At 49.1% G+C, this 27,016-nt stretch overlaps 1 protein-coding gene across 3 annotated transcripts; it reads left to right on the forward strand.

The window, feature by feature from the left end:
* Nucleotides 1–345: 345 nt before the first annotated feature.
* On the forward strand, nt 346–26,936 carry RSPO1 (R-spondin 1). 3 transcript variants are annotated; one of them, XM_077337266.1, is made up of 6 exons: nt 346–1,029; nt 11,538–11,930; nt 19,802–19,993; nt 22,093–22,242; nt 24,260–24,448; nt 26,319–26,936. In XM_077337266.1, exons 2-6 carry the CDS (start codon nt 11,837–11,839, stop codon nt 26,462–26,464), a joined length of 771 nt encoding a protein of 256 aa, XP_077193381.1. In that variant the 5' UTR covers nt 346–1,029; nt 11,538–11,836; the 3' UTR covers nt 26,465–26,936. The 3 variants fall into 3 exon arrangements, with proteins under 3 accessions (XP_077193381.1, XP_077193383.1, XP_077193384.1); XM_077337268.1 differs by having other exon boundaries at nt 347–1,029; nt 11,538–11,744; XM_077337269.1 differs by lacking the exon at nt 346–1,029 and having other exon boundaries at nt 11,912–12,051.
* The last annotated feature ends 80 nt before the right edge of the window (nt 26,937–27,016 follow it).

Here is a 27,016-nt window from a genome sequence, read left to right on the forward strand (position 1 = left end):
GTTGTCAAGCCTAGCTAATGGGCCATTTGGAAATTGGACACCTGCAGATGAGCAAGAGTTGGGCAGTGGCCTCCAGGCCAGGCCCTGTGCTGAGCTTGGGGCTTACTTCGCCAAGGGTCTCCCCCCTTTGTAAAGATGAGCCGGTCTTCCTTCAAGCTGAGTGAGGACCCTGCTCTAGGCTGCTTTCCTCTCTCCCTCCCTCCCTCCCTCCCAACAAACTTCACTGAGCACATGTCCTGTTTGTGAACAGTTGCGGCAGTAGCCGGACCACACTGTGCTGGTGTTACTACCGAAGTATTAGCATCTCCTCCTTGGCAGCTGACTCCAAAGGGGACGGTGCCTGCCCCCCACCCCACCCCAATCCCTCTGTGGAGATCGACTGAGTTCCTGCTGGCTCTGGGCAGAACTCTGCAAGCTCCAGTCCAGGTTTTGCAACAGTCGCAATATTTTGGCAGGATATTGTCTTAGGAGGTGGTACGAGTGGGGTGGGATTCCCTCCTGCCGGAGTGTGTGCTGGATGCCTCTTTTTGCAAGAGCGGAATAATAGATACGCGCAAAGGAATGATAGCGGAGATGCGAGGACAGCTGCCCAGGTGAACGGAGAGGCTGGGCTCCGCAGCCCTGGAGTTTATGAATAGTGCAAATGGCTCAGATATGATCCCATGCTTGTTTCGCTCAGCATGCACCGGGAGCAGTGTGGGCTGATGGAGCACGAACGAGCCCAGACAGTCTTCACAAGCTGCAATCCGGCAGAGCGGAGACGGCATCACGCCTGTCTGCAAAACCGGGGAGATCTTTAGCTTTCGCCTGGCTTTGGACGGAGAAAGACAAATGCCTTTTTGTCCAGACAAAACGAAACAAGCCCCCTAAACTGAAGGTGCAACAAAGAGAAGAAAAGCGAGTGATGCTGGATAATGTTGTTGTTTTGTTTCTTTCTGGAGGAGTTGTGATGGGCATGGGATTGAGAGGCGAACCGGAATAGCCAAGAGGGCTCTGTCGGGCGCGCCGGGAACAACTGACAGCTCAGAGGTAAGGGTTCGGAGGGGCCTGGCTGGCAGGGGTGTGCACTTGAGGGGAGCATGCCTTGGGCAGCGGGGATTGCACCTCTGGTGAGAGAGGGAAGCCTCTGCTGCGAGCAGGATTCATTCTCATGCTGTCAAAGCAAGGGGCGAGAGGTTCTCGCCCTTGCTCCGAGACCTGCTGGGATCCCCAGCGGAACCACATAAAGAAACCTTCCAGGAATGGTGGCTTTGACGTGCATTATCTTGTTTACTTATCTAAGAAATATGTTCAGGCTGACAAAACCCTGTCTTTAGGTGTGTTAAGTGCTGGGGGCAACACTTGCATGTTACGTCTAATGACACCCCCCCTCCCCTCCGAGCTTAAGGACGACTTTTTAGAAAGGGCTGTTTTATCTCTTAAGCAGAAGCTCCACAGGTTGCCATCCGAGGGTGGAGGGAGACAGTTGTTTGGATGAGATTTTCAAGCAGGCTCCGGGAGTAAAAAAACTCCTTTTCCTTTTGCCTGCGATTATACATCAGGTCGCTGTACCGAGATGGCTGTGTGCTCCCTACTGCTTTGCCACAGTGATACGTCAGGCCACGATCCGCTTCCACTAGTCAGAGGAGACAGCCAAAAGTGGGCAGGGAAGCGCCCTTCTCCAAGGGGGCAAAGCTTGTCTCTGTGCTGCTGTAATCTCTGACTGAAGAGGTCTTTTGTAAGATCACACCGGTGGGAGAATGTGCACACATCAGAAGTCTTGATGCTGCTCTACCTGCTTCCCTGGGCCCATTCTGCACCCATTGAATAATGCACTTCCAGTGCCCTTTAGAAGTGCTTTTGCAGCTGGATTTTCCTGTGCAGAACAGGAGAATCTACTTCTAAAGTACATTGAAAGTGCATTATCTGATGGGTGCAGAATGGGCCCTTAAAAAAATCTGTATATCATCAGTCTTGCCTTGGTCAGGATGGCCTAGGCTTGCCTAATCTTGACGGGTTTTGGAAGCTAAGTAGGGTCAGCCCTGGTCAGTACTTGGAAGGGCAACCTCCAAGTGTGACTTTACAGAGGCAGGCAATGCCAAACCCTCTAGAATCATGGAAAAGGCCATCCAGCCTATCTAGTCCAGCCCCCTGGACTAGATCAGCCCTAAAGCATAAGTATCTGTCCAGCTGCTGCTTGAAGACTGCCAGTGGGGGGAACTCACCACCTCCTTAGGCAGCCCATTCCGCTGCTCATGCCTCGATAATTATACGGAGGACATGCATAAGTGGGTTGCAGCTCAACGACCCTTCCTATCACCATCCCTGGGCAAAAGTCTTCCAGTGAATACTGCATGGTTCCCATAAGGAAGAGAGCAGGCTGCCGTCCCTGCCGGCGTGGCTAAAACCCCTTCTGAAAGTTCACCAGTCCTGTTCCCACAAAGGTGGTGTGAATCACAAACAATGGAGAAGATACACTTTTGCCCCCGGATGAGCAGCAGGTGTGCGGCTGTTGCCAAAGACCCAGCGCAACCTCCCCACCCCCCACCCAGAAGGGCTGATTGCGTGAAGGATCTCGCTCCATCCCCACCTGCTTGCATCCTAGAACCCAGGGTGATGAGTGAGGACGGAATCCAGCCCTGCAGCAAGAGCTTCCACACCCAAAGAACCACACCTGGGAACCTGGGGGGCGGGGGTGGTGGTGACATATCGGCAGGCATGGTTTGCCGTTCCAAAGCATTTCTTATTGTGCTTTGAGAGAAGCAGTGGGGTTGTAGGGCTGAAGATCAGGGCTGAAGGTCCATAAAGAGTCAAGACCGGAGGGGGGCAGGGATACCAAATAAAGAGAAAAATCAGCAGGAAGGCAAGGATAGTTACTGGGGGTGTATAAGAAAAATGAATCATTTTATTACCTTTTTATAAAGGAAGGACTAACAGCAATGAGGAGCTTTGAAATCTGTGGTGGTGGAAAGTGTGGTCAAGTTGCAGGGATTTCAAGGCAGCAGACAGAGTCTTGTCTCCCATTGGTCTCCCATCCAAGGGCCAATTCTTGGCTAGGCTGCATTGGCTAGACCTCGTTTGGAATATCGTGTCCAGTTCTGGGGGCCGCAGCTCAAGAAGGCTATTGAGAAGTTGGAACGTGTCCAGAGAAGGGCAACCAGGGTGGTTGAGGGTCTGGAATCCGTGCCTCACAAAGAAAGGCTGAGAGAGTTGGGTATGTGTAGCCTGGTGAAGAAGAGGGCAAGACGGTGATAGGAACAGGCTTCCTCGGGTGGTGGTGGGTTCTCCATTTTTGGAAATTTTTTAACAGAGGCTGGATAGCCATCTGACGGAGAGGCTGATTCTGTGAAGGTTCAAGGGAGTGGCTGGTTACAGTGGATGAACGAGAGGGTTGTGACTGTCCTGCATAGTGCAGGGGGTTGGACTAGATGACCCAGGAGATCCTTTCCAACTCTATGATTCTATGATTCTATGGACAGCTGTGTTCAACTATGTAAAGGGCAGACATGTTGACTGCTTGTTGACTGCTTGTTTACTGCCGCTTTAGAGGCAAGGACTAGGATAAATGGGTCCAAATCACAGGAAAGGAGGTTCCACTTAAATATTAGCATTTTTCTGACGGTGAAGATTGTAGACGGAATATGCTCCCTCTGAGGGTGACGGAGTCCTCTTAGTTGGAAGTTCTTAGGAGGAGACTGGAGGAGCGCCGTCAGGAGTGTGTGATTTTTAAGTCCCCGAAAAGGTGGGGGGTTGGACCGGATGGCCCTTTGTGGTCTCTGCCAGCTCTGTGTGATCCTGATTCTGCTCCGCTTCTGTGATCTGATGAGATCAGACTTGCCTGGTACAGCCAGGGCAGGGTGAAATCAGGATCCAGTTACCTTAATGGAAATGGACAGCCGCCAGTCCCCCTCGAATGTGAGCCCCTGGACAACACTCCACCTGGCCTAATCTGGCAACAAGCAGCACAAACGAACTGTAAACTCTTAACCAAGGAGATCTTTGCTCCTCGGGCCCCTTTCCTCAATGAATTTCCTATAGCCGTGTGCGCGAACCCAACGGGACATAACTAAGATCGCTGTGCAACACGCAGAGAGAATCTCTTTGCAAGAGGAGTCCCGCTCCATCCCTCCTGACACTGAATGTGTGGACTGATCCTTGTGCAAAACCGTCTCCCTTGCACCGCTTGTGGCCAGACTGGGCAGCTGCCTCCTGTGAGAGTCTAAAGAGCAGTCTATCAGAGCCCTTTTGTGTCAGCCTCTCCTGAAAGTGTGCTGGCAAGGTGGACAGATTTTGAGACCAAATCAAGGTCAGTATTGCCTACTCTGCAGGGTCTCTTTCAAATGACCCTTTTAACTGGGGTTGTGGAGGACTGGACCTTCTCTACCCTTGAGCTACAGCCCCTCTGCTCAGGGCCTAATAGGCCACTTCAGGACTTTGGAAGCAGAATAGATCAACCCCTCCACCGTTGGTTGCAGTATAAAGTCCAGTCATGCTTATGCAACTAGATGGAGAAAGACAACTGTTGGCATTTCCAACCAACAAGCAGGCAAGGATCCACAGAGCAGGGAAAATACCTTGTTCAGGGTGCTGCTCAGGAGGTTAATAACAATGTAAGACCTCCCCAGTAGGGTGGCCAACCTCCAGGTGGAGATCTGGAATTACGGAGATCAGTTCTCCTGGAGGAAATGGCTGCTACAGCGGGAGGACTCGATGACATTATACCTTGCTGAGCTCTTTCTCCCCCCTCCCCATGCCCAGCCCAGCCGTCCCTGAGCTTAGCCCCCGCATCTCCAGGAATTTCTGAACTTGGAGTTGGCAACCTTGCTAGCTTTGATGCTTCCTTCTGGGGTGGGGAGGAGATAGTTTGTGCATGTGCGTGTGGGAGGGGAGAGGCGGAACATAGGGTTCTCCCCGTTCAGGAGAAGAAGTGCTGGAAGGAGAAAAGAGAGCAGCTCCAGAGTGGAGTGGCAAGGCAGGCAAAGGTCACTGAGGCCGTAAGACCTTTGTGTGACCCTGCGGCTGGATCCTCGGCAGCTCAGCAGAAACTAGGGAAGCATCCCCAGTGTACAGTGTGTGCGTAGGGAACCCAGTAGGATGGGGGGTGACCTGCCAGAGGAGACAAGGTCAGTCTGAGCATGAGGCCGAGTCTGAAGTTTTACAGCAACTGAGAAAATATGGGGATTTGTGAGGTGGCCAACCTCCAGCTGGGGCCTGGAGATCTTGCGGAATTAGAAAAAGAAGAGGACTTGGTTTTTATACCCCATTTTTCACTGCCGGATCTCCAGATAAAAAGCTGCTGCTCTTAACCACTATATCTAGCTGGCTCAAGGAGTCTCAAAGCGGCTTTCAATCCCTTCCTCTCCCCACAAGACACCCTGTGAGGTAGGTAGGGCTGAGGGAGCTCTGAAAGAACTGTTCTGTGAGAACGGCTCTACCAGGACTGTGACTAGCCCAAGGTCCTCCAGGGCTGCCTTCCAGAATAGAAGCCGTCACTCTTAACCACTATACCTGTAAGACGGAGCTCTTCGGCCAGGCTTTTGGTTGAGGGTGGGGGAGGAAGAGCTGTCCTGGGGGATAAATAATCTACGAACTGGAGGTTCCACCTAGTAAAAGATCTATTTGGTTGTACCAGAGCACCGATGCAGTTAGGATAGGCGATGAACTGACTGGCGTAGGGGAGGAATGGGACTCTGCCATCTGATGGAAATTTCAGATTGCTTGACTAATTTACTGGGGATTAATTGAAGGGTTTTTTATGGCAATCGTTATTATTTTATTCTTTTATCTTGATGTAAGCTGCCCCGGGCCAACTATGTCGGGAGGGGTGGGTTATAAATTAAAAAAAAAATAAATAAATGTGCCAAGCTGGCTGATCAGTTCCCCTGGAGCAAATAGCTGCTTTGGAGGGTAGATTCTTTGGCATTATACCTTGCTGAAGTTTCTCCCCAAACCCTGTCCTGCCAGGCCCCACTCCCAAATCTCCAGAAATTTCCCAAGCTGGAGTTGGCAACCCCACAGGAGCTGGGGGGAAAGGGTTCTGGGGCTTAGCCTGGGCTCACATTAAATCCTGGGGATTAATCAGCACAGACTGTCCCTGGTTGCCACATGGGTGGCTTGTGAGGATCAGCTGTGTCAGCACATCAGAGCCGCCCCCACTCATCACTATGGGGACTTTGCCCTGGAGTGTCCCAGGCGATCAACCTGACGGCTTCTCCTCCGCTTCCTGGTATCGGGCTTGGGGGCAACACTGCGCAGCGCACTGCCCATGAAGGAGCCCATGCGGCCTGGAGACCACTGGCAAGGGCTCAGACACGGAGTGTTTGTGTGTGTCTGTGAGAGAGAGAGAGAGGAAGGGTGAGAGAGAGAGAGAGAGACCAAGCTGCTCTCCCTTCATCTGTGGGAGAGCCAAGCAATGGTGAACTCGCTGGCTGTAAACAAGAGATGAATCATCCAGTGAATCTGGCCGGGAGCTCGTGGAGCTGGCGGAAATTTATTGAAATTTCTCCTTCTGAAAGGTTTATTTACGGATGCTAAGGACAGGGCTGTTTTGGCAAGGGAAGGATCATCATGAGTCTGCCCCAAAGGCCGCAAGCTCAGTGAGGGACGGTGTGCTGCAGTTGGGCGGCTGAAGGGAAGGCCAGTTCCAGGCCATGTAGGGCAGCTGGCTCCCAGGTGGGGACATCCCTGGAGATTGTAGGGAATGGAGCCTGAGGAGGGCAGGGTTTGGGGAAGGGAGAGACTCTTAATGAAAGTGCCAGAGAGCCCACTTTCCAGGTCAGCCATTCTCTCCAGCTGAACTGCTCCCTGTTGCCTGGAGACCAGTGGTCATCCCAGGAGATCTCCAGCCACCACCTGGAGGTTGGCAACCCTAGGGCTACAGGCAAGATGGTCACGGCATCTGGCAAAAGTCAGGTTACCAGCTGTCGGCTGGATAATGCCTGAAGGTTTGCAGATGGTGGAGTCTGAGGAGGGTGGGGTTAGAGTTGGGAAGGGACTACCCATTGGGGTATATTGCCATTGAACAAGCTTTCTCAACCAGGGTTTTGGGAATCCCTGGGGTTTCGTGAGGGCCCTGGAAGGGTTTCCTGAATGGGTGGGAGTTAATTTTTTAAAAATTTGTTAAACATTTATCAGGGGATATGACCATGTATGGTCATGTCAACCTGCTCCCCCCTAATGGCGGGCCTGGAGGGGGTGGGAAGGGGAGGGGCCATGCATGGGCGTGTCCACAGCTCTGCTTCCCAACCATATTCTGCACCATCACACCACTTAGTAAAAAATGCTGAGGTAAAAAAAGCTGAGGAAGGCTTCCATAGAGTTGGTTTTCTAGAGTGGCCGTTTCCTGAAGGTAAACTGACTGCTGCCGCCTGAAGATCAGGTGTCATCCCAGGAGACCTCCAACTAGCATCTGGACACTAGGCAAACTTGAAGCCTCTCTGTCTCCGGTGATGAGTTATTAGCAGCCCTAAACTGGGTTCTCAATGGGGCTTCTGTTTGTATTTCTCGAAAAATGCAGGGCTGCCCGTTCACCTCTCAGACCACTACTTGTTTCTTGCATTGTACGCTGCTGGTTCCTTTCAGATCTCCATTGTGGCTGACACAGTTATGTATTTGCTATTTATTTTTATTTATTTGATTGATTTGTATATCACCCTCCGCTAGGGATCATTCCAGGAGATCTCCAGGTCACAGCTGGAGGTTAGCAACCCTAAGTGTAGCCCTCCCATTGAGACCCAGTGTGAATGAATGGAAATGTTCAGGGACAGATAGCAGAAATGCCAGAACTAGAGCTACACGTGCACCGCTTCAGAATACCAGCTGGCAATGCTTGTGTCACCTTCTAATGCTTCCCCTGCTCAAATCTCCCTGCGATTAAAATATTAGCACATCAGAGCTTGGGCTAGTTAGTAGTTTTCAGGGAACTACGAGAGGATTCTGAAAAGAAATGAAGTTCTTGCACTGTCAGCCCCGTGTTGCCACTTCATCGCTTCTCCTCCGGACTCTGCAGTTTGGGTTGCCAGCCTCCAGGTCGCACCTGGAGATCTCTAGCAGTTGAGCTCCAGATGATCAAAATAAGTTCCCCTGGAGAACTTGGGAGGGTGGGATCTACGGCATCATGCCATGCTGAGGTCCCTCCCCTCCCTAAACCTCATTCTCCCTAGGCTCCACTCCCCAAATCTTCAGGTATTTCCTAACCCAGAACGGATGACTTTATTTGTGTCATGTGTTAGCCAAGCCTTGGAGAAATGATAGGTGTGATTGCAAAGCTATGTCACATCCCATTGAGAAAGCGGACCAGGGTGGGTGAGGCTGTCTGAGAAGGAATTAGGAAACGCACCTTCCCGATCCACCTCAATGCCAAAGAAGAGCAAGAGTCCTCTAAAGAAGTCCGTGGGGTCACCTAGAAAGTCAAAGGAGCATCTCAGGATCAAAAAGGACTTTCATGGAAAATGGAAAGGAAGAGAAAAGGGAATAGGTTTGCCAACGTCAAGGTGAGGGGATAGAGAGAACGATTTGTCAGACTTGCGCAGAGTGAACAAACCAGATAGGCTGACAAATCAGCTACAAGAGCAAAATGAATAGAAGGAATCTTCTTTTATCGAAAATGAAATTTCCCAGCACACTGACATAGAAAAAAACATTACATATATTAAAGGCAAAAGTATCCCCTGTGCAAGCACCGAGTCATGTCTGACCCTTGGGGTGATGCCCTCCAGCATTTTCTTGGCAGACTCAATACTTTGCCATTCCCTTCCCCATACATATATTAAGTCCCACCGATTCACAATACAAATAAATGGCTACAGCTGGTAGTCATTATTACAAGTACTGAAATAAATATTCCAAAAAGCAATTTGTCAAATTTCTTTCCAGACCAGGATGACTTTGTAAAATACTTATTTGAGTAAGTACCTGTAATAATGTTTTCTCTATAGTTTTGCCACTGAAAATATGTTTGAAAACGCTTAATAACCTGGCCGCGTTCTGGCAAATTTCATTTTTCAATAAAAGAAGATTCATTCTATCAGCTTTATAGCCGGTTTGTCAACCTCAAGGCGAGGCCTGGAGATCCCCTGCTATTGCAACTAATCTCCAGCTGATAGAAAAATTATCCTGTAGAAAATGACTGCTTTGGAGGATAGATTGTCTGATATTGTTATCCTGCTGAGGTCCCTTCCCAGGCTCCATCCACAAAACCTCCAGGTATATTCTAACCCAGAGAGGGCACCTTTATAGACAAGCAGCTTGGGCTTTTAGGGACCATGTAGAAGTTGGAAGGGGCTATGCAGGCCATCTAGTCCAACCCCCTGCTCAATGCAGAATCAGCATAAAGCAACCATGAGAAGGATCTGTCCAGCTGCTGCTTAAAGACCCAGTGAGGCAGAGCTCACCACCTCCTTAGGGAGCCCATTCCTCTGCTGAGCTATGACTGTAGAAGGCTGAGTTCAGGCAACAAAGGAGGAAAGAGAGTGGGGAAATGTTAACAGGTGTGGGAAAAGTGGGCAGAACTGCTTGCTTCCTGTTTTACCTGCATCTTCCCCCAAAGGAAGAACTGGATGAAACTAACCAAAAGTAAGGAGCAGGATTCCTGCTCAAGATTGAGAAATTGGCCAGGGAATGCCTTAAATACCTTAAATGGGTTTGTTCAATGACTTGCATTCTAGAGCATTAGATTTCCCAACCTCCAAGTAGCTAGCTAAACGTGAAGATAAATGTTTAACAAAAGTTCCAAGTTGATTCTGTAGTAGTAAATTAAAATAAGGAAGTAAAGGCTTCCTTATTTTAACTTGCTTATTTTTTTATTTTTATTCTTGGATTTATATCCCGCCTCTCACGCCTTTTGTCACCTTGAGGCGGCTAACAAATTAAAACCATAAACAATTACCCCATAAAAACCCCATTAAAACAGTAACGGTATATATAACAACCCACAAGATGGCAAAAACAACTATCCCAAGTCAGTCTACAAATTCCAGCCAACAATTCAGCACTAGTTGTTATTGTATTACAAGGGATGCTCAGCTAAGGTGGGGCCCTAGACTGAACTCCCTTATGACTAGAACATTTTTTGAGTCCAGGGGCATCTTTAAGACCAACAAAATTTTATTCAAGGTATGAGCTTTCCTGTGCCCGCACACTTCCTCAGATACAATGTCATAGGATGGAAGTAAGGAGTTCATATAGGCAAAGTGTGAGAGTAAATGAACATACAGCATAATAAAGATGGTTAATAGATTCCAGAGATAAATAAGGAAAAAACAGCAATCTGGATGTGTTCGCATTCACTTGAGATTGAATAACACGGGAAACGTGTAATTGAAATCCTGACATTTAAATCTGACATCAGGAACCACAATAAACCTGTGGGAGAACACTTCAAACTTCCAAGCCATTCAATAGATAACCTCAAAACAGCCATTTTATTACTGAGGAACTCCAAAAACAGAATGGAAAGGGAAATTGCTGAAATGCAAGTTATTACAACACTCAGAACAATGGCATTCCCAGGACTCAACAGAGACATTGGTTTCTTAACTCACTACATACGCCAACCTGCATTCTTAACAATCCCTCAGAACTGCCAAATGTCCTCTGTATTTTAATTTATCTCTTATTTTGAATAATCGATTTTGGTCTAGTAGGTTGTACTGTAACCTAAAAAAGGTATGGGTTTCTTATCTCACTACATATGCTAACCTAAATTCTTAACAACCCCTCTCTGTAACTGCAATTATTAAGTTTTAGCTTTATGCTTTGCTATTTTATGACAGTAAAGGTACTCTGACTCTTAACAACCCCTCAGAAAGGCCAGATGTCCTCTTTATTTTATTAATCTCTTAAATTGAAAAATTGATTTATACAGGTAGATTGCAATGTAACTATGACTACTATAATGCAAAGTAGTTTGGAATAGTAATTATTTACTATATACAAAAGGTTTCTCATGTCATTCAATCTCAAATGAATACAAACAAATCCAGATTGCTGTTATTTGTTCTGCCTCTTCAGAGCAGCATGGCTAGCTACCCTTATGATTAGCTTATCTACAAACAACTTCCGGTAACACTGCTTTCAAATCATAAATCTTCATCAGAATTCCAGTTATATCTTGTCTCAGATCTGGGTAACACTGCTTTCAAATCATAAATCTTCATCAGAATTCCAGTTATATCTTGTCTCAGATCTGTGAACAGGCACTTACTCCCAGAGTACATCAGTGAGAATATTCCTGGCTATTTTTGGGTAGACAGGGCTTGGTTAAGGAAGGGACCTCAGCAGGGTAAGATGCTATAGAATCGACCTTCTGATTTTTTATTGCTTGGAGAGCAACTGTGATTCCAGCAGCTCCCCAGACCCCACCTGGAAAACAGCAGCTCTGCGGCACAGATGTCACATCAAGGCAGCAGAGATTTTATCTGGGAGCTCCTTGTGTTCCCAAAGGCAACTGCCCAAATCATCCTGGCAGGAAGCAATCCAGGGATCTGGAGCATCAGAATGGAAAGAAGGGGGACCCACGTTTCACTTCCCAATTAACCTACTTTCTGTTTCCCTTCCAGTTTCCTTTAGTGCAAGCTGAGAAGCTCGACGCAGCCCGGTCATCTCTGTGGGAGGGCGCCCCAGATGGGACTTTCCCTTGCAAGCTCTCAGGCTCCTTATGGGGACTGCGACCCAAGAACCACCAATGCTGAGGCCCTGGATTGCGAAGATGGTCTCTTATACAGACGCGCGCTTCTGATCCAGCCCCAAAGACATTAGGGGAAAGGGTGAGACACCCCCCTCCCCCACCTCCTCCTCTTGTGGACCGGAGTCTGCCCGTCACCCTGCCTTCGACGGCCCACGCTGCTGGGAAGTTACTATGCAGCTTGGACTATTTATAGTGGTGGTTTGTCTAAACGCTGTGGATCTTACAGGCAGCGGCAAAGCACTGAAAGGGAAGAGGCAAAGGCGAAGTACGTATGAGAGCCCCTTTAAATGGCGAGCCACTCTGAAACAGGCCCGTGCTGTGCTCTCCTTCTCCCAATATTTTTGCAGGCATCTTAGGAGTCAGGGGTGGACAGAAGACACCTAGAGGTCAGCAAGCAACTGAGACTTTTACTCTTTGTGCGGTCTTCTACAGGCTGGTATCATGGCTGGGATGGGAAGGGCAGTGAGGCCTTCAGGAAGCAAGCCAGTCCATCTCCACATTTTCTAAACCAACCCCAAACTCCTTGCACACATGTTGGGTCATGCACTTCCTATGCGCTCTGGCTATCGTTTGCCACTGGGTTTTCATTTTTCACCCAAGGAAGTCCAATTGCTGCTGAAGCGCCTTGAAAATGCGTCGGAAGAGCATTACCCGGTGTGCCAGGAAGCAGCCTCAAGGCTCGTGATCCTAATTTTTAAAAACTGTAGCCATGTCTTTAGTGTTTGGTATTGTGACCACTGCAGGGAGGAAAATGTGAGTTTCATATTGCAGTGAGAAGCACCCTGCTTGATTTGGAGAACCTTTTCTTAGGGCGGTGCTCATAAAGCACAAAAAGGCAGTGCATCTGTCTTATGAGACATCTAAGTGAGGGAAAAGGTGCGTTTGGCTGGGAGTGGTCATGGCTGGACATTCTGAGACAGCCTGACCCCTGCCAAATAAATTGGCAGTAGCCCATCCCAAGATAATCGCAAGGCCTTTGCAAGCTCTTTGCTGGAGACAGTGTGGCAGCCTTGACAACCACCTGGGCAGCGACGGCATGCCCTCACTGGGACAGCCTCTGCCCTCAGTTAACTGCGCTTCTTTCCTGTCCACCTAAATGTGGAGGGTCTGTGTCACAGACAGGCTGGCACATGACTGAAAATAAGGGCCCCCCATCCTAGCAGCCACTATTTGGGGTTCAGCATTTGCAGGCTGGAGGGACCCCCAAACCAGTTAGTGTTAGAGTTGTAAACCGGGGGCCCGGGGGGGGGGGGTGATCTCCAGACCACGGAGAACAGTTCTCCTGGAGGAAATGGCTGTTTGGAGGGTGGACACTGAGACAACCTTCTCGCCCAAGATGCCAAAGCCTGTCCCCCACCCCCCACAAGCTGGCTACATTTAATGTCTGGGGTTACCAGCTCCTTGTTGGGAGATTCCTAGAGATTTGGGGGCAGAGCCTGGGGAGGGGACTTCAGTACAGGTGTGTGTCCACCATCCGACACAAAACCCTATTTGCTCCAGGGGAACTGATCTTTGTAATCTGGAGAGCAGGTGCTATCCCAGGAGATCTCTAGCTGCCACCCCACCCCCACCTGCAATTTGCCAACCCTAGTATAGTTTGTGGCCTTTTTGTGGGAAGAGAAGACAGGCTGATGAGGAGTCCTGACAGGAGAGCAAAGAAGGGTGTCCTGAAGGGCAGGTATCCTTTTGTCCTGGTTGCCTATGAGGATCTTCCAGCACTATAGGTTTTTTTATAGCCATGCTAGTCCATAGTTAGAGCCTCTTGTGGCGCAGAGTGGTAAGGCAGCAGAAATGTTGTATGAAAGCTCTGCCCATGAGGTTGGGAGTTCAAACCCAGCAGCCAGCTCAAGGTTGACTCAGCCTTCCATCCTTCCGAGGTCGGTAAAATGAGTACCCAGCTTGCTGTGGGGTAAACGGTCATGACTGGGGAAGGCACTGGCAAACCACCCCGTATTGAGTCTGCCATGAAAACTCTGGAGGGCGTCACCCCAAGGGTCAGACATGACTCGGTGCTTGCACAGGGGATACCTTTAGTCCATAGTCCATAGTTGAAGAAAACAAATCACGTCACATCACATATTTTATTAAGTTCACAAATGGGCACAAAACGATGCAAGCGTTTAAGTTTGCCAGCACGCTTCCTCAGGCTGGATTAAGGATGCTAACTCTGGTTTGGGAAATTCCTGGAGGTTTAGGGAGATGGGCTGGAAGAAAACGAGGTTTGGGGAGTGGAGGGAGCACAGCAGCTGTTTTTCTCCAGAGGAACTGTTGTCTGAACATCACTTGTAATTCCACGGAATCTCTGGAACCCACTTGGAGACTGGCAACCCTAGGCTGGATGTTATAAAATGGGGGGAAAAACAGCAGGAGGAGAAAAAGAGATTATTGAGGCCAAGCTCTTAAAGGTGTTTTCTTGGCAGCATCCCTTCCTCCAGCAGTGCTTTTGCACTCTTTTAAAACCAATAACACGGCCAGAAAATCTGTGCTCTTTCCCCCAAATGCTTGCTAGATCTGCCATTGTGGAGTAAAGGCACAGCATGGGAAGGGACTGCCTCAACAGAGACTTTTAACATCTCCCCAATACACACACAACTAAAAGTCTACCATATAACAAAAGCCTTGCTGGGGGCGAGGACTCCTTGCCACTCCAGAGAAGCACACCTGCACATCCACCTGCTACCCAGACAACATGCCCACCAGCACCAAATACTGGCAAATCTTCTTTCTGCAGGAGCAAAAGGATTGTGCTTGGGAAATGTGCACTAAGGGTAACCTCAAGGAAGTCTGTGTGTAAAAACAGGAGTAGCCCCCACCTGGGTAGACCAGACCAGCCCGGTCTCATTAGCTCTTGGAAGCTAAGCAAGGTCAGCTCTGATTAATACTCGGATGGAAGAATTCCAAGGAAGTTGTGGTTGCTACACTGAGGCAGACAATGCCAAGCCACGCTTGAACACCCTATGGAGCTTACCACTGGATGGCACTTGCTGCTAAAAATCAGATTGAGGTGTGGTTTAAGTAAGGGATTAGGAAGATTCACGGCCGAAAGATCTGTCAGTGGCTACCAGCCATAGTGAATGAGGGGAACATTTAGAAGCATGAAACCTCTGAATCCCAGAGCCAGGAGGCAACCACAGGGGGAGACCTCAGCCTCTATGCCCTTTGGTTGGCTGTCCAGAGGAATTATGTACTGGACTAGATGAACCATTGGTCTGATCCAGCAGGGGTCCTCTTATTGAGGTTGGTGTAGTGGTTAAAGAGCAGTGGACTCTAATCTGGAGAACCAGGTTTGATTCCCTACACCTCCACAGCTAGGTGGATGACCTTGGGCTAATCACAGAGATGCTCTTGCAGAGTAATTTTCTAAGAGCTCTCTCAGTCCCACCTACCTCACAGGGTGTCTCTTGTGGGGAGAGGAAAGGAAAAGTGCTTGTAAAAGACTTTAGGATACCTCCAGTTAGTCAAAAGCAGAATATTAAAAAGAAAGGAGAATAGACACGCCCTGCAAAATCTACAAAGAGAAGGGGATTTGGCTGATCACTAATCCAACCACCACCACCTCTTCTTCAAAATATTTATACGTGATGATTACCAACATCATCTAGAGCAGGGGTAGTCAACCTGTGGTCCTCCAGATCAGTGGTCTCCAACCTTTCTGACGCTGGGGACCGGCAGGGCATCGGGCCGCGCCTGCGCGGACCACGCCTGCGCCTGCGGGCAGCGCCCGCGCCTGCGGGCAGTGCCCGTGCGGACCACGCCTGCACAGCGGGCCACGGGCCGGGCATGCGCGAATGCGCGGCCTGGCCCTGCGCGAATGTGCGGCCCGGCCCTGATTCCCTCTCCCCGCCCTCCCACAGTAAGAAGCTTCCCGGGCCGCAAGCTTGCGGCCTGGGAAGTTTTTTACTGCGGGGGGGGGCGGGGAGAGGGAGCCGCGGCCCGGCGCCATGGCCTTTGGGGACCACTGCTCCAGATGTTCATGTACTACAAATCCCATGAGCCCCTGCCAGAAAACGCTGACAGGGGCTCATGGGAATTGTAGTCCATGGACATCTGGAGGGCCACAGGTTGACTACCCCTGATCTAGAGCACGTGAGGGTGGGGCCTGGAGATCTCTCCAAATTACAACTGATTTTCAGATGACAAATATGGGTTCCCCTACAGAAAATGGCTACTTCGGAGGGTGGACTCTATGGTCCACTGAGATCCTTCCCCTCCCCAAATCCCAGCCTCCCCAAATCTCCAGGAATTCCCCAAACTAGAACTAGCAATCCCGTTTCTGACTGGTGTCAGTCACCGAGACTAGATTGTCAACTGGAGCTGAGGCTGTCTGAACAACAGCATCTCATGGAAGCCCTTGGGGACCTGTTGCCTGTGGGAGGATTTCGCCCCCCCCCCCGAGAAATCACTCCTCGATTCTCAGGAATGTCCCAGCACTTGCTTGAGGGGAAGCATAAATAATGTGTTTAAAATAAAGTCCAAAAGATGTTGACTGGCTATACACAAAAGGCCATGTTTGCATAATTAACCAGCATAAATAACCTGAGACGGTTTGTTTAAAAACCAGGCCGAGTTGTCTGTGGTAATGGATACCAGAAAGCAACACAGACGTAGAACTGGATGTTTTGGTTGGCCGAAACAGAAAGGCCCCGAGTGAGTCTGTGCCCAGAGCTGGCCTTGTTCCCCAACGATGAGAGGTCGGAGTGTGAAGCGGGGGCGAGGGGGGAGAGTAATGTTACGGCCGCGCAGCCTCCATCGCAAAAGGCTGGCCGGCCTACTCTTCCCGAACCCTTGCAGGGCTGAACGGAAAGAATGGCTCCGGAGGAACTTGGCAAAGGCTGCTCACTCAGCTCAGCGGCCTTCCTTGCATAACGTCTGCGCTTCCTTGGCTAGGGTTGCCATCTCTGGGTTAGGAAATTCCCAGACATGTGGGGAGTGGAGGCTGGGGAGGGCCAGGTTTAGGAAAGGGGGTTATAACCTCTGTGGGTTATGTACAGGGGTAGTCAACCTGTGGTCCACCAGATGTTCATGGACTACAATTCCCACGCCAGCAAAATATTTGAGGGTAGCCATTCTCAATGGGGGCACATTTGAAGGGGGGCGCAGACTGAAAAATGTGAGGTTATGGGGGGCCCTCATAATTGAACCACTGAAATGCCCCTTTTGTCACATATGACATCATTAATTGCCAGAAAGTTCAACCTTTGTCAGGAGAAAGTAAAAAGAAATCATGTTCCTTTGTGTGTGCTTGAATTAATGCATTCAAGGAAGAAAAAATGAACACGCATGCTTCACTTGGTTCTAGAGCTCTGTCTCACATTTATATAAGACGAGGTATGTGGAGTATGGTTATTTCACTCTTAGATTAGGCCTTTTTTAGCCCTGCTCTTCTTGCAAATGGCCAGTCTGCTGCAGGCGGCCCTCGTACCTGAGCTCCTAAAAGGACCGTGGCCAAAAGGTTGAGAATGGCTGCTCTAGAGACTGCTCTCCAAAACAGCCATTTTCTCTGGAGAACTGACCTCTGTTGTCTGATCACCTCTAATTCTGGGATGTCTCCAGACCTCACCTGGAGGTTGGCAACCCCATATCCTATCTCAGGCAGGCTGCCCCCCCCCCATCATTGCTTCTCTCCCGTTTTAAACTGACCACAGCACTAAAGGATTTGAAGCTGCCCCCTTACAGGGGGTGGAGGTGGCAGTGGGGTGGCCAGCTCTGCCTTGAGAAATTCTTGGAGACTGGGGGTGGAGCTTAAGGAGGGCGGTGATTGGGGAGCAGGGGAGAGTTTGGGGAGTTTATGATTCCTTAGACCAGGGATAGTCAACCTGTGGTCCTCCAGATGTTCATGGACTACAATTCACATGAGCCCCTGCCAGCAAACGCTGGCAGGGGCTCATGGGAATTGTAGTCCATGAACATCTGGAGGACTACAGGTTGACTACCCCTGCCTTAGACTGCCCTCCAAAGCAGCCATTTTCTCCAGGAGAACTGATCTCTGCCACCTGTAAATCAGTGGTAATTCCAGGAAGACTCCAGTCTGTGCCTCAAGAGCCCCAGCAAGGTAGCCTGAATTCCTCCAGCAGGGCTGTAATCTCCTGGGCAGACACAGCTCCCCACGAGGCCTACTAAAGGTGGCAGCAATAAATTTGTAATGGCAAAGCCTCCTAACTGCAGCGGGGTCTCCTGTGGATGCAGCCGCTGTTCCCCTGGGCCCTCCTAGAGGCAAGCAGAAAGGACACCGAAGGAAGAGGACGGACTGGTCTCTAATCCCACCACCATCACATGAGGCTGTTGTGGCAATGACACACCTAAGACATTTCTGTTCCACTCAGGGATGCCAACCTGGAGGAAATATCTAAGAACGTCTTTCAATCCTGTTTCCACAAAAGAAAAAAACCCATATAGCCAGAGCCAGCTTGGTGTGGTGGTTACGAGTGCAGTCTTCTAATTTGGTGAACTGGGTTTGATTCCCTGCTCCTTCACATGCAGCCAGCTGGGTGACTGATAAAACTGCTCTGACCAAGCAGTAATATCAGGGCTCTCTCAGCCTCACCTACCTCACTGGATGTCTGTTGTGGGAAGAGGAAAGGGAAAGCGACTATAAGCCCCTTTGAGACTCCTTTGGGTAGAGAAAAGCAGCATGTACTTCTTGTTCTTCTTCTTGTTGTTCTTGTTCTTGTTCTTCTTCTTCTTCTTGTTCTTCTTCTTCTTCTTCTTCTATGCTTTTTTGGGGGCCTTAAAAACAATGAGAGAATTTCCTCTGAATGAAAGAGAAAGGTATACATTTTACGATTTATTGCCTTATATGGTTAAAAAGATTTTTCTTTTGTGGAAACTGGATTAAAAGATGTCCTTTCATTTTTATTTTATTTTATTTTATTTTTGCGTCAAACGGTTATTGCCTGTTTTTCAGCCCCTACCATTGGGCCATTTGTACACTGGAGAATATGGCTGCTTTCTAGAGTTATACCCCACGGAGTTTTCTCCCTTCCCCAAATTCCACCCTCCTCAGGGTCCAGTCCCAGTTTCCCAGCCTGGCATTCTACCTTCCTGTGATGCTCAAGGCGGCATGCATGCAAAGACTTAGTTCCAAAAACTTGCCTTCTCTACTGGAAGGCTGAAGTCACACATGCCGTTTAAGAACTCCAGTGAAAAACTGATGGGAAGTTGATGTACTTGTATTTCCCACCAGGAGTGATGGGTGGCCTTGCAATGAGGTGGATTCCCAGTTGCATCCTAACCACCCTGTGAATCATGGGCTTGTGAGCAAAGTTAAGAGTCCAGTCAGTGGCACCTTTAAGACCAACAAAGTCTAATTCTGTGAGTAGAAGCTTTTGTCTGCAGGCACACATCTTCAGATAACGTGATTGCCCACCTGGATCTATCATCATTGTCTTGGGTGCATATTAAGGGCCATCAAGTTGTGAATGGACTCAGTGTAAGAACTGGAGGCTGAAGAGTAGCCATTCGAGCAGGTGAATGTTGTTGGGCAATGGCTTCATTTGACTAAAGCTGACTTGATTTCTCTGCATGAGGGCCTGAATTACATCATGCTTTTCAAGGAAGAAAAGGCCAGGTTTGCCTAGGGCAGGGGTGGCCAAACTGTAGCTCTCTGGATGCCCACAAACAACAATTACCATGAGCCCCTGCCTACATATGGCAGGAGCTCATGGGAATTGTAGCCCATGGACATCTGGAGAACTAGAGCTTGGCCAGTGGCCACCCTTGGCCTAGAGAGAAAGATATAGCTGTTTTCTAGACAGGAAACCATGGTTTGATTAATAGGCTGTTTTCTAGACATTAAATCTGTCCAGATGTTGACAGGCTGCTGTATTCAAGGGGTCCTGACCTGCATGGCCCATGCTGGCTTGATCTCATCAGATCTCAGAAACTAAGCAGGTTTGGCCCTGCTCAGTATTTGGATGGGTGATCTCCAAGGAATACCAGGGTTGTGACGCAGAGACAAGCAATAGCAAACCACTATCGAGCATCTCTTGCCCTGAGGAGCTCATAGGGTCACCATACGTCTGTTGTAACCTGACAGCAAAACGAAAGGAAGAATGTTCCCAAGGAAGTGGAAGGTGATCTTGTCTTGTTCTCCACTGCTAACAAATTTCTCCATCACTCTCTCATGGTCTCTTCCAGTCAGCACAGAGATGAGCCAGGGGTGTGCCAAAGGATGCGAGCTGTGCTCTGAATTCAACGGGTGCCTCAAGTGCTCTCCAAAACTCTTCATCCTTCTGGAGAGGAACGACATCCGGCAGATCGGGATTTGCCTGCCCTCTTGTCCCCTGGGCTACTTCGATGTGCGCAACCCAGACATGAACAAATGCATCAGTGAGTGGGGGACGGGAGGGGAGGGGAGGGGATGGAGAGAGCGGGGTGGGGGTCAGTAGTTAAGCCACCCAAGCCTAGTCCAGTCAGGGGCACCTTTAAGATCTACAAAGTTTAATTCCGGGTAGAAGTTTTTGTCTGCAGGCACACATCTTCAGATAACGTGACTGCCCACTTGGATCTATCATCATTGTCTTGGGTGCATGTTAAAGGCCATCAAGTTGTTTCTGATTTAGGGCACCTTGTGAATCAATAACCTCCAAAACATCCTATAAATAACAGCCCAGCTCAGGATTTGCAAATGGAAGGCTTCCTTGATATGAGTCAGTGCATCTCGTGTTGGATTTTTCTCTTTTCTTGCTGCCACTTTTCTTAGTCTTGCTGTCTTTCATCTTGTCATCTCATGATGGGACCAAAGTATGAAACCTTCAGCTCGGTCATTCTAGCCCCTATAGGGAGCTTAGGCATGATTTGATCTGGAATCTACTTATGTGTCTTTTTGGACAGGTACACACACTCCCCTCCAATACCACGTTTCAAACAACATCATCTTGTCAAAATTTTGAATTCATAGTTGTTTTCCCCCCTTATTCATAGCTTGCTATTGCTCAGATTGGTTTCAATTTGACACGAGAAATCAAAGAAACGTTCCTACTTTCCCATTTATCTTCGCCTAAAAATCACCTTTCTGCAGTGGAATTAAAAAAAAATCTAGTGGGCTTTAGGGCTGAGATCCTCTAAAGCAGCATTTCTTCTACCCAAGGAGGATCAGGGCACAATTTTCCTTCTCCACAATGTTTTCTGGACCTCTCTGCTTCTCATTTCTTTGCTTCATTTATACCAGAGGTGGCCGAACTGCCAGCAGGGGCGCATGGGAATTGTGGTCCATGGACATCTGGGCCTATTCTGCACACAATGCACTTTAGAAGTAGATTTTCCTCTTCTGCACAGGAAAATCCAACTGCCAAAGCACTTTGAAATTGCATTATCCTATGTGTGCGGAATCGGCCCTGGAGAAGCCAGTTTGGCCACCCGATTTATACTCTGCCTTTTTCTCCAACAGTGACCTAGAGCAGTGGTCCCCAACCTTTTTATCACTGGGGACCACTCAACGCTTGAGAATTTTACTAAGGCCCACTGCCCTAACGCTCTCTGACTCTGGTCACTATGGTAATGTTTAAACATCCCTTCAAAATAAGATACAGACACGCCACAACAATGAACATAAGGAACATTTTATTTTCATGGAAATTTTAACTCATGACAATGACAAATCAATGGGAACCCTGAGCTTGTTTCTCTGCAACGAGATAGTCCCATGTGAGCCTGCCAGATCGGGGATGAAGTAAAGGGCCGGGGGGGGAGGGGAAGGCGTCCTTCGCGGCCCACCTCCAGTTAGTCGACGGACCACATGTGGTCCGCGGCCCACAGGTTGGGGATCGCTAACCTAGAGCAATTACATAGTTCTCCTCTCCTCTGTTCTACCTACACATTAACCCTGTGAAGTAGGTGAGGATAAAGGTATGGGACTGGCCCACAGTGATCCTGCAAGCTTCTGTGGCAGAATGAGGATTTGAACCCAGGTCTTTCAGATTGTAGCTCAGCATGCTAACCACTTATGTAAAGCTACTTGATAGTGAATCAGACTCTTGGTCCATCAGTATTGTCTATTCAGACCGGCATCAGCTAGCCAGGATTTGAGGTCTTTCATATCACCTGATTCCCGATCCTTTAACTGGATATGTTGGGAATTGAACCAGGGACCTTCTGCACACCAAGCAGAGACTCTGCCCCTGAGACATACTCCCTTCCCTTGTGTTAGTGTACTTTCTACCTGCCTTAGTTTCATCAGAACTCTTCCTCCAAAGGCATCAAAATTGGAGGTAGCGAAGAACAGCCATTTGGAGCAATTGTTGGATTCCCCAAATAGGCAGTAGACAGCTGATGCAGGACCCCTTTTTCCTCTCCTCATTTGGGAAATGACAGTGTGGGGTCAAGGAAGCTCTCCTGGAAGTCAAACTATGGGCACTGGAAGCAAGAAATGAACCATTGGAAGGGCTAACTTGAGCTCTTATGTTTTGTTTTTCTCCCATGGGACACAGAATGCAAAATCGAGAACTGTGAGGACTGTTTCAGCAGAAACTTTTGCACAAAGTGTAAGGAAGGCTTGTTCTTGCACAAAGGGAGGTGTTACACAGCTTGCCCCGAAGGCTCCTTTGCTGTCAATGGCACTATAGAATGCAGTGGTCCTGGTGAGTCACATGATCTGGGATGGGGGTAGGGGGCATGACAAATTTGTTGGATTCAGCTTGGAAAATACCAGGAGAGTTGGGGGATGGAGCCTGCAAAAGGTGGTGTTTGGGGAGGGACTTCAATGGCATTCTGAATAATGCCATAGAGTCCACCTTCCAAAAGGTCCATATCCTCCAGGGGAATTGATCTCCTTGACCTGGAGATCACTCATATTAGTAGATCTCCAGCCACCACCTGGAGGTTGGCAACTTTAGGTCAGCAGCAGTCTGTCTGTGCTGGTAAGAACAAGGCCATTTTACTTGGGAGACAGCAGAGCGGGTTGAGATACTTTTACTGAGAAATCCCCTAGATTTCTTTAAGCCACATTTTCTCAGTGATAGAGATAATCGGAAAAGCTTGTAACTTTCCTGAGACAGAAGTGGGTCTTGCAGAAGATTTGGAGGGGTGGAGCCTGATGAGGGCGGGGTTTGGGCCATAATGCTATAGAATCCAACTTCCAAAGCAGCCAGCCATTTTCTCCAAGGGAACTGGTCTCTGTTGCCTGGAAATCAGGTGTAATAGTGGGGAAATCTTGAGCTACTACCTGGAGGCTGGCACCCTTATGCAGAAGGCCAAAACAGATTCCAGGTGGGTTTAGGGTTGCCAACTCCAGCTTGGGAAGTTCCTGGTGGTGGTGCCTAGGAAAGTATCTCAGTGGGGGTGCGGTGCCATATTGTCCACTCTTCAAAGCTGATGTTTCCTCCTGGGAAACTGATCTGTTCCACAATAGGAACAGATTGGAGGCCTTGGATGAGGAGCATGGTCTCATGGCTTAAGTGCCACTCAGCGCTTAACTCCCACTCAGGGCAGTTGTCTCACCCCTGAGTACCTCCTCCTCCAACCGGCTTGCCTGTCTGTTCAGCAGCCAGCCAATTGCCTTCCGTCCCCTACCCGACCACCCCTTCCTCCTCCCACTTCCCTCTGAGCCCCAGAGGCTGCAGATCCCTGCTGCATGAGAGCTGCCCCTGCCAATGAGTTCCCTAACAGCTGCCTGCAGCCTTTCCAGGTCCCGGGGGGAGGGGGAAGCCCTCTGCAGAGTTCTTCCATCCCACCCACCCCAATCTAGCTCCCATTGTATTCCTGAATGCAATGGGCTTTGCTCCTAGTCTGTGTAGTCTGCTAGTCAAGTTTATATCTGCAAGAACTCCAGGCCTCACCTGGATGTTGGAAACCCCAGGAAATGCAGGGCATTTGCAGCATCATTCGCTGTGGTTGCTAAGTTCAACGAAACTCTTGGGCGAGAAGTTTATAGTTCCCAAAAGGGGAGGAAAGTGAAACATTTCCCAAAGCTTGAGAATTTTTATGTCTGGGGTTTTAAGGGGAGTTTTATTGGGGATTTTATGTTGTAACCCGCCACAAGCCACTTGGGAGTAACGGGTAATAAACTGAAATAATAACAGTTCCTGAGAATGAAAGTAACCCACCTTTTGGAATTAATATCTGAAGTTTATTTTTATTTTATTTAACTCCCCCCTCCAACTGGGGACCCAAAATAGCATACAATCCAAAGAAGAAAGAAAAGACAGAAAGAAATATAAGAAAGAGGGAAGGGGATGGGAAGGGGGGGAAGGCTTCAGAATGCATGCTAGCCTTAAGTACCTGTGGAGTAGGAGAATGAAGCCAGCCAGATGTTATACAGCTGCTGGTGGTCAGGCCAGAAGGCAGTGCAGGAGCCATGTGGATCTTCTACTACATCCCCTGCCATGTTGATCTTCCACTAGCCACATCTGCATGAGTATCGGTAATGTTGAGGGTGGCATAGCCCTGATAGTTTCAGAAACCCCAAATGCCTCTCTCAGGCTTTTTTATTCAGCCAAGGATGAGCAAGGCAATGAGAGCCCATTGAAGCATCTCAGTCTTCCAAAATGCAGGAGTGAGGGCGGGTGGGTGTCACTACTTGGGGCAGTGGCAACTTCTCCCAAGCAAGGAGGCTGAAATGAAGACATGTTTTTTCTCCCCTTCTCTTCTTTGGGGCAGCACAATGTGAAATGAGCGAGTGGGGTCCATGGGGTCCTTGCTCCAAGAAAAGAAAACTGTGTGGCTTCAAGAGGGGCAACGAAGGGCGTTCCCGCAGGATCCTCCAGGCCCCCACTGGGGATACGTCCTTGTGTCCGGCCACCACGGAGCTCCGGAGATGCACGGTGCAGAGGACTCAGTGCCCAGAAGGTAAGGTGCCACTGACCCCCATTAAGGCCCTATCACTTGATTGGCAGGAACATGTGGTCTGACAGACAGTGGTTTCCTGTTTGTGTCAGCTATTGGAAAACACGGGCCTGATAAGTTTTGAAAATGGGTTTTCAAAAGGTCTCTTTTCGCCTGCCTGTGCATCTAAAAATAATTTAAAAAAAATTGTTACACAGACCTAAGTATGTAGCATACATCCGCTTTGGTGTCACTTGTGAGTCAGCTTTTGGCCCATCAGCAGCTTTCCGCATACCCTCTGTTGTTAAACCCTAGCATTAAAATATATGAGGGACATGGTCTAGCTGCATTAAGGTTGGAGCCCTCTCTGTTCGTTTTCAGGGGTTCTGCTGTATGGTGGATGTTCCAGCTCTATTAAACTTCTTTAATGGAAAAGAAGCCCTGACCAGACTGGCCCAGGATAATCTGATCTCGTCAGATCTGTGAAGCTAAACAGGATGGGAGATCGCCAAGGAAGCCCAGGGTTGCTATGCAGAGGCAGGCAATGGCGAACTCCCTCTGCTCATCTCTTGCCTTGAAAATCCTAGTTGCTTTAAGATATAGTTGCCTTAAGCAATGGAATAATGCCGTTCAGCAGAACAGTAGTCCGTGTCCAAGGCCAAGGTAGAATGTCTGTAGGTCCGTGTACTGGATTACTGGCTTTTGGTGTCAGGTTACAGCATTTCTCTCTGCTTTCCAAAGATAATACGGCCAGAGGAGGCTTCAGAAGTCCAGTGTTGTTCAGTCTGAGTCCAGGTTCTAGAAATCAATCAATGCAGTATTGGCAGATCAGTGTCTGAAATATGCCTAGCATCCATGCCCAAAAGTGGCTTCTCAGGAAGTCCTGCAAAGACTCATCTTCCCTATGAACTGATGTCGAGCCAGGAGGCGTGCACTTTGCCACCTCACCTGCAGATCTGTTCTCAGCCTTCTTCTGTGGAGTTCCAAAGGTGCTGGTGATCCTGGAGGGCTAGGGGCAGCCAACTGAATTTTGCCTGCTGAATTAGAGCTGAAGAGTGGAGGTGGTTCTGCAGAACAGTTGGACATGTATATCCATTTGTCTTCGGAAATAGTTTTGGCTGGAAAGTTTGCGCTTGAAATTGCACAGGTGGAAAGGTTACCTGCTGAATAATCCTCTGCTTTTGTCAAGCATCTTTTTGGTATACACCCCTGCTTCCCTGGCTGATCAGAATGGTGAGGCATTGGGGTTCACCTTTCCATGACCCTCTGGCACAGGCACCAGCCAATCTGTTACCCCAGTAGGGACTCGTCTCTCACCCATATTTTACTAGCCTTATTTACCCCCATCCTCCTTGCCAGTCCTTCATAGCTAGGTCCCATCAACCCAACCCCTCTGGGTATAGGCAACCTTAAGTATGCCACACTTCCCTTGAAATCAGAGCCCAGTAGCACCTTTAAGACCAACAAAGATTTATTCAGGGCGTTCAGATTTGCTGGTCTTAAAGGTGCTACTGGACTCTGATTTTATTGTGCTACTTCAGACCAACATGGCTACCCATTTGTATCTACACTTCCCTTGAGCATGGCATGAAACAGCTCTGTGGCAGCTCATCCATCCCAGTCCTTGCAGCTTTTCAAAGCTGGGTAGAATGTCTATAGATCCAGCCAATAGGCGCTTAAAGGACAGGTGACCACCCAAGAGCATTACTTCCCCTTACAGAAAATAGCAGGGGAAGAAGGTCATCTCACTCAGTGTGCTGGCTAGGTTACAGGCCTCACTGCAGAGTGCCGATTCCATGATTTCGGAATCCCGAACGTTCTCCAGCCGAGCAGCAGGTGACGTTTTCGTGAACAGCCTACAACCGATTCATCTGCCTCTTTCGCTTTGTTCCAGGGCCGAAAAAGAAAAAAGACCAAGGCAGGCGAGACAACACAAACGAGGACAGAAACCGAAAAGATGCCAAAGACAGCAGGCCTGGGGGCAAGAGGAGGAAAGGCCAGCCAAGGGGAACAGTTGCGCCAGTGACCTCTGCCCAGTAGCTGGCCCTCCACAGTGGCACGATGGCAAAACTTCATTGCTGCTATGCACACGGAAGCTTTATGGGACCGAGACACTGCACCACGGTGCCACAAGACGTGGCGGGACTCAGCACGCAGGCACTGGCCCACATCCATTCAACGTGTATCTGAAACGTGCCTGTCCTGGGGGAGAGCAGCAACGGACTCTCCTGGGTGACCCATCCGCACCGCAGACTTCCTGCTGGGGCCTTAAGGAGAAATGAACAGTTCCAGCCAGAAGGGCCTCATGAGACTGAGCATGCCCAGCTGAAGCATCCGGGACAGAGGAGACTTTGTGATGCAGCGGAGGAGACTGGAAGCCGCTCGTTCAAAGCTTGGAACTGCACAGGGATGGCCTTTGTGTCTGTCTCAAGCTCTGTTGTTGGTAATATATTTTAAATGCTCGTGATAAACATTCAAAACTTTTTAGAATAAAAACCACCCAAACGGTCAAGCCGCTATGTTTGCTGACCGTCTTCCCCCCCAAAAGGTACAGAATCAGGAAGAGACAAGGAAGGCACCGCTGTGAACTGC

This window comes from Paroedura picta, chromosome 5, assembly GCF_049243985.1.
Source record: "Paroedura picta isolate Pp20150507F chromosome 5, Ppicta_v3.0, whole genome shotgun sequence".
NCBI classification, from domain to species: domain Eukaryota; kingdom Metazoa; phylum Chordata; class Lepidosauria; order Squamata; family Gekkonidae; genus Paroedura; species Paroedura picta.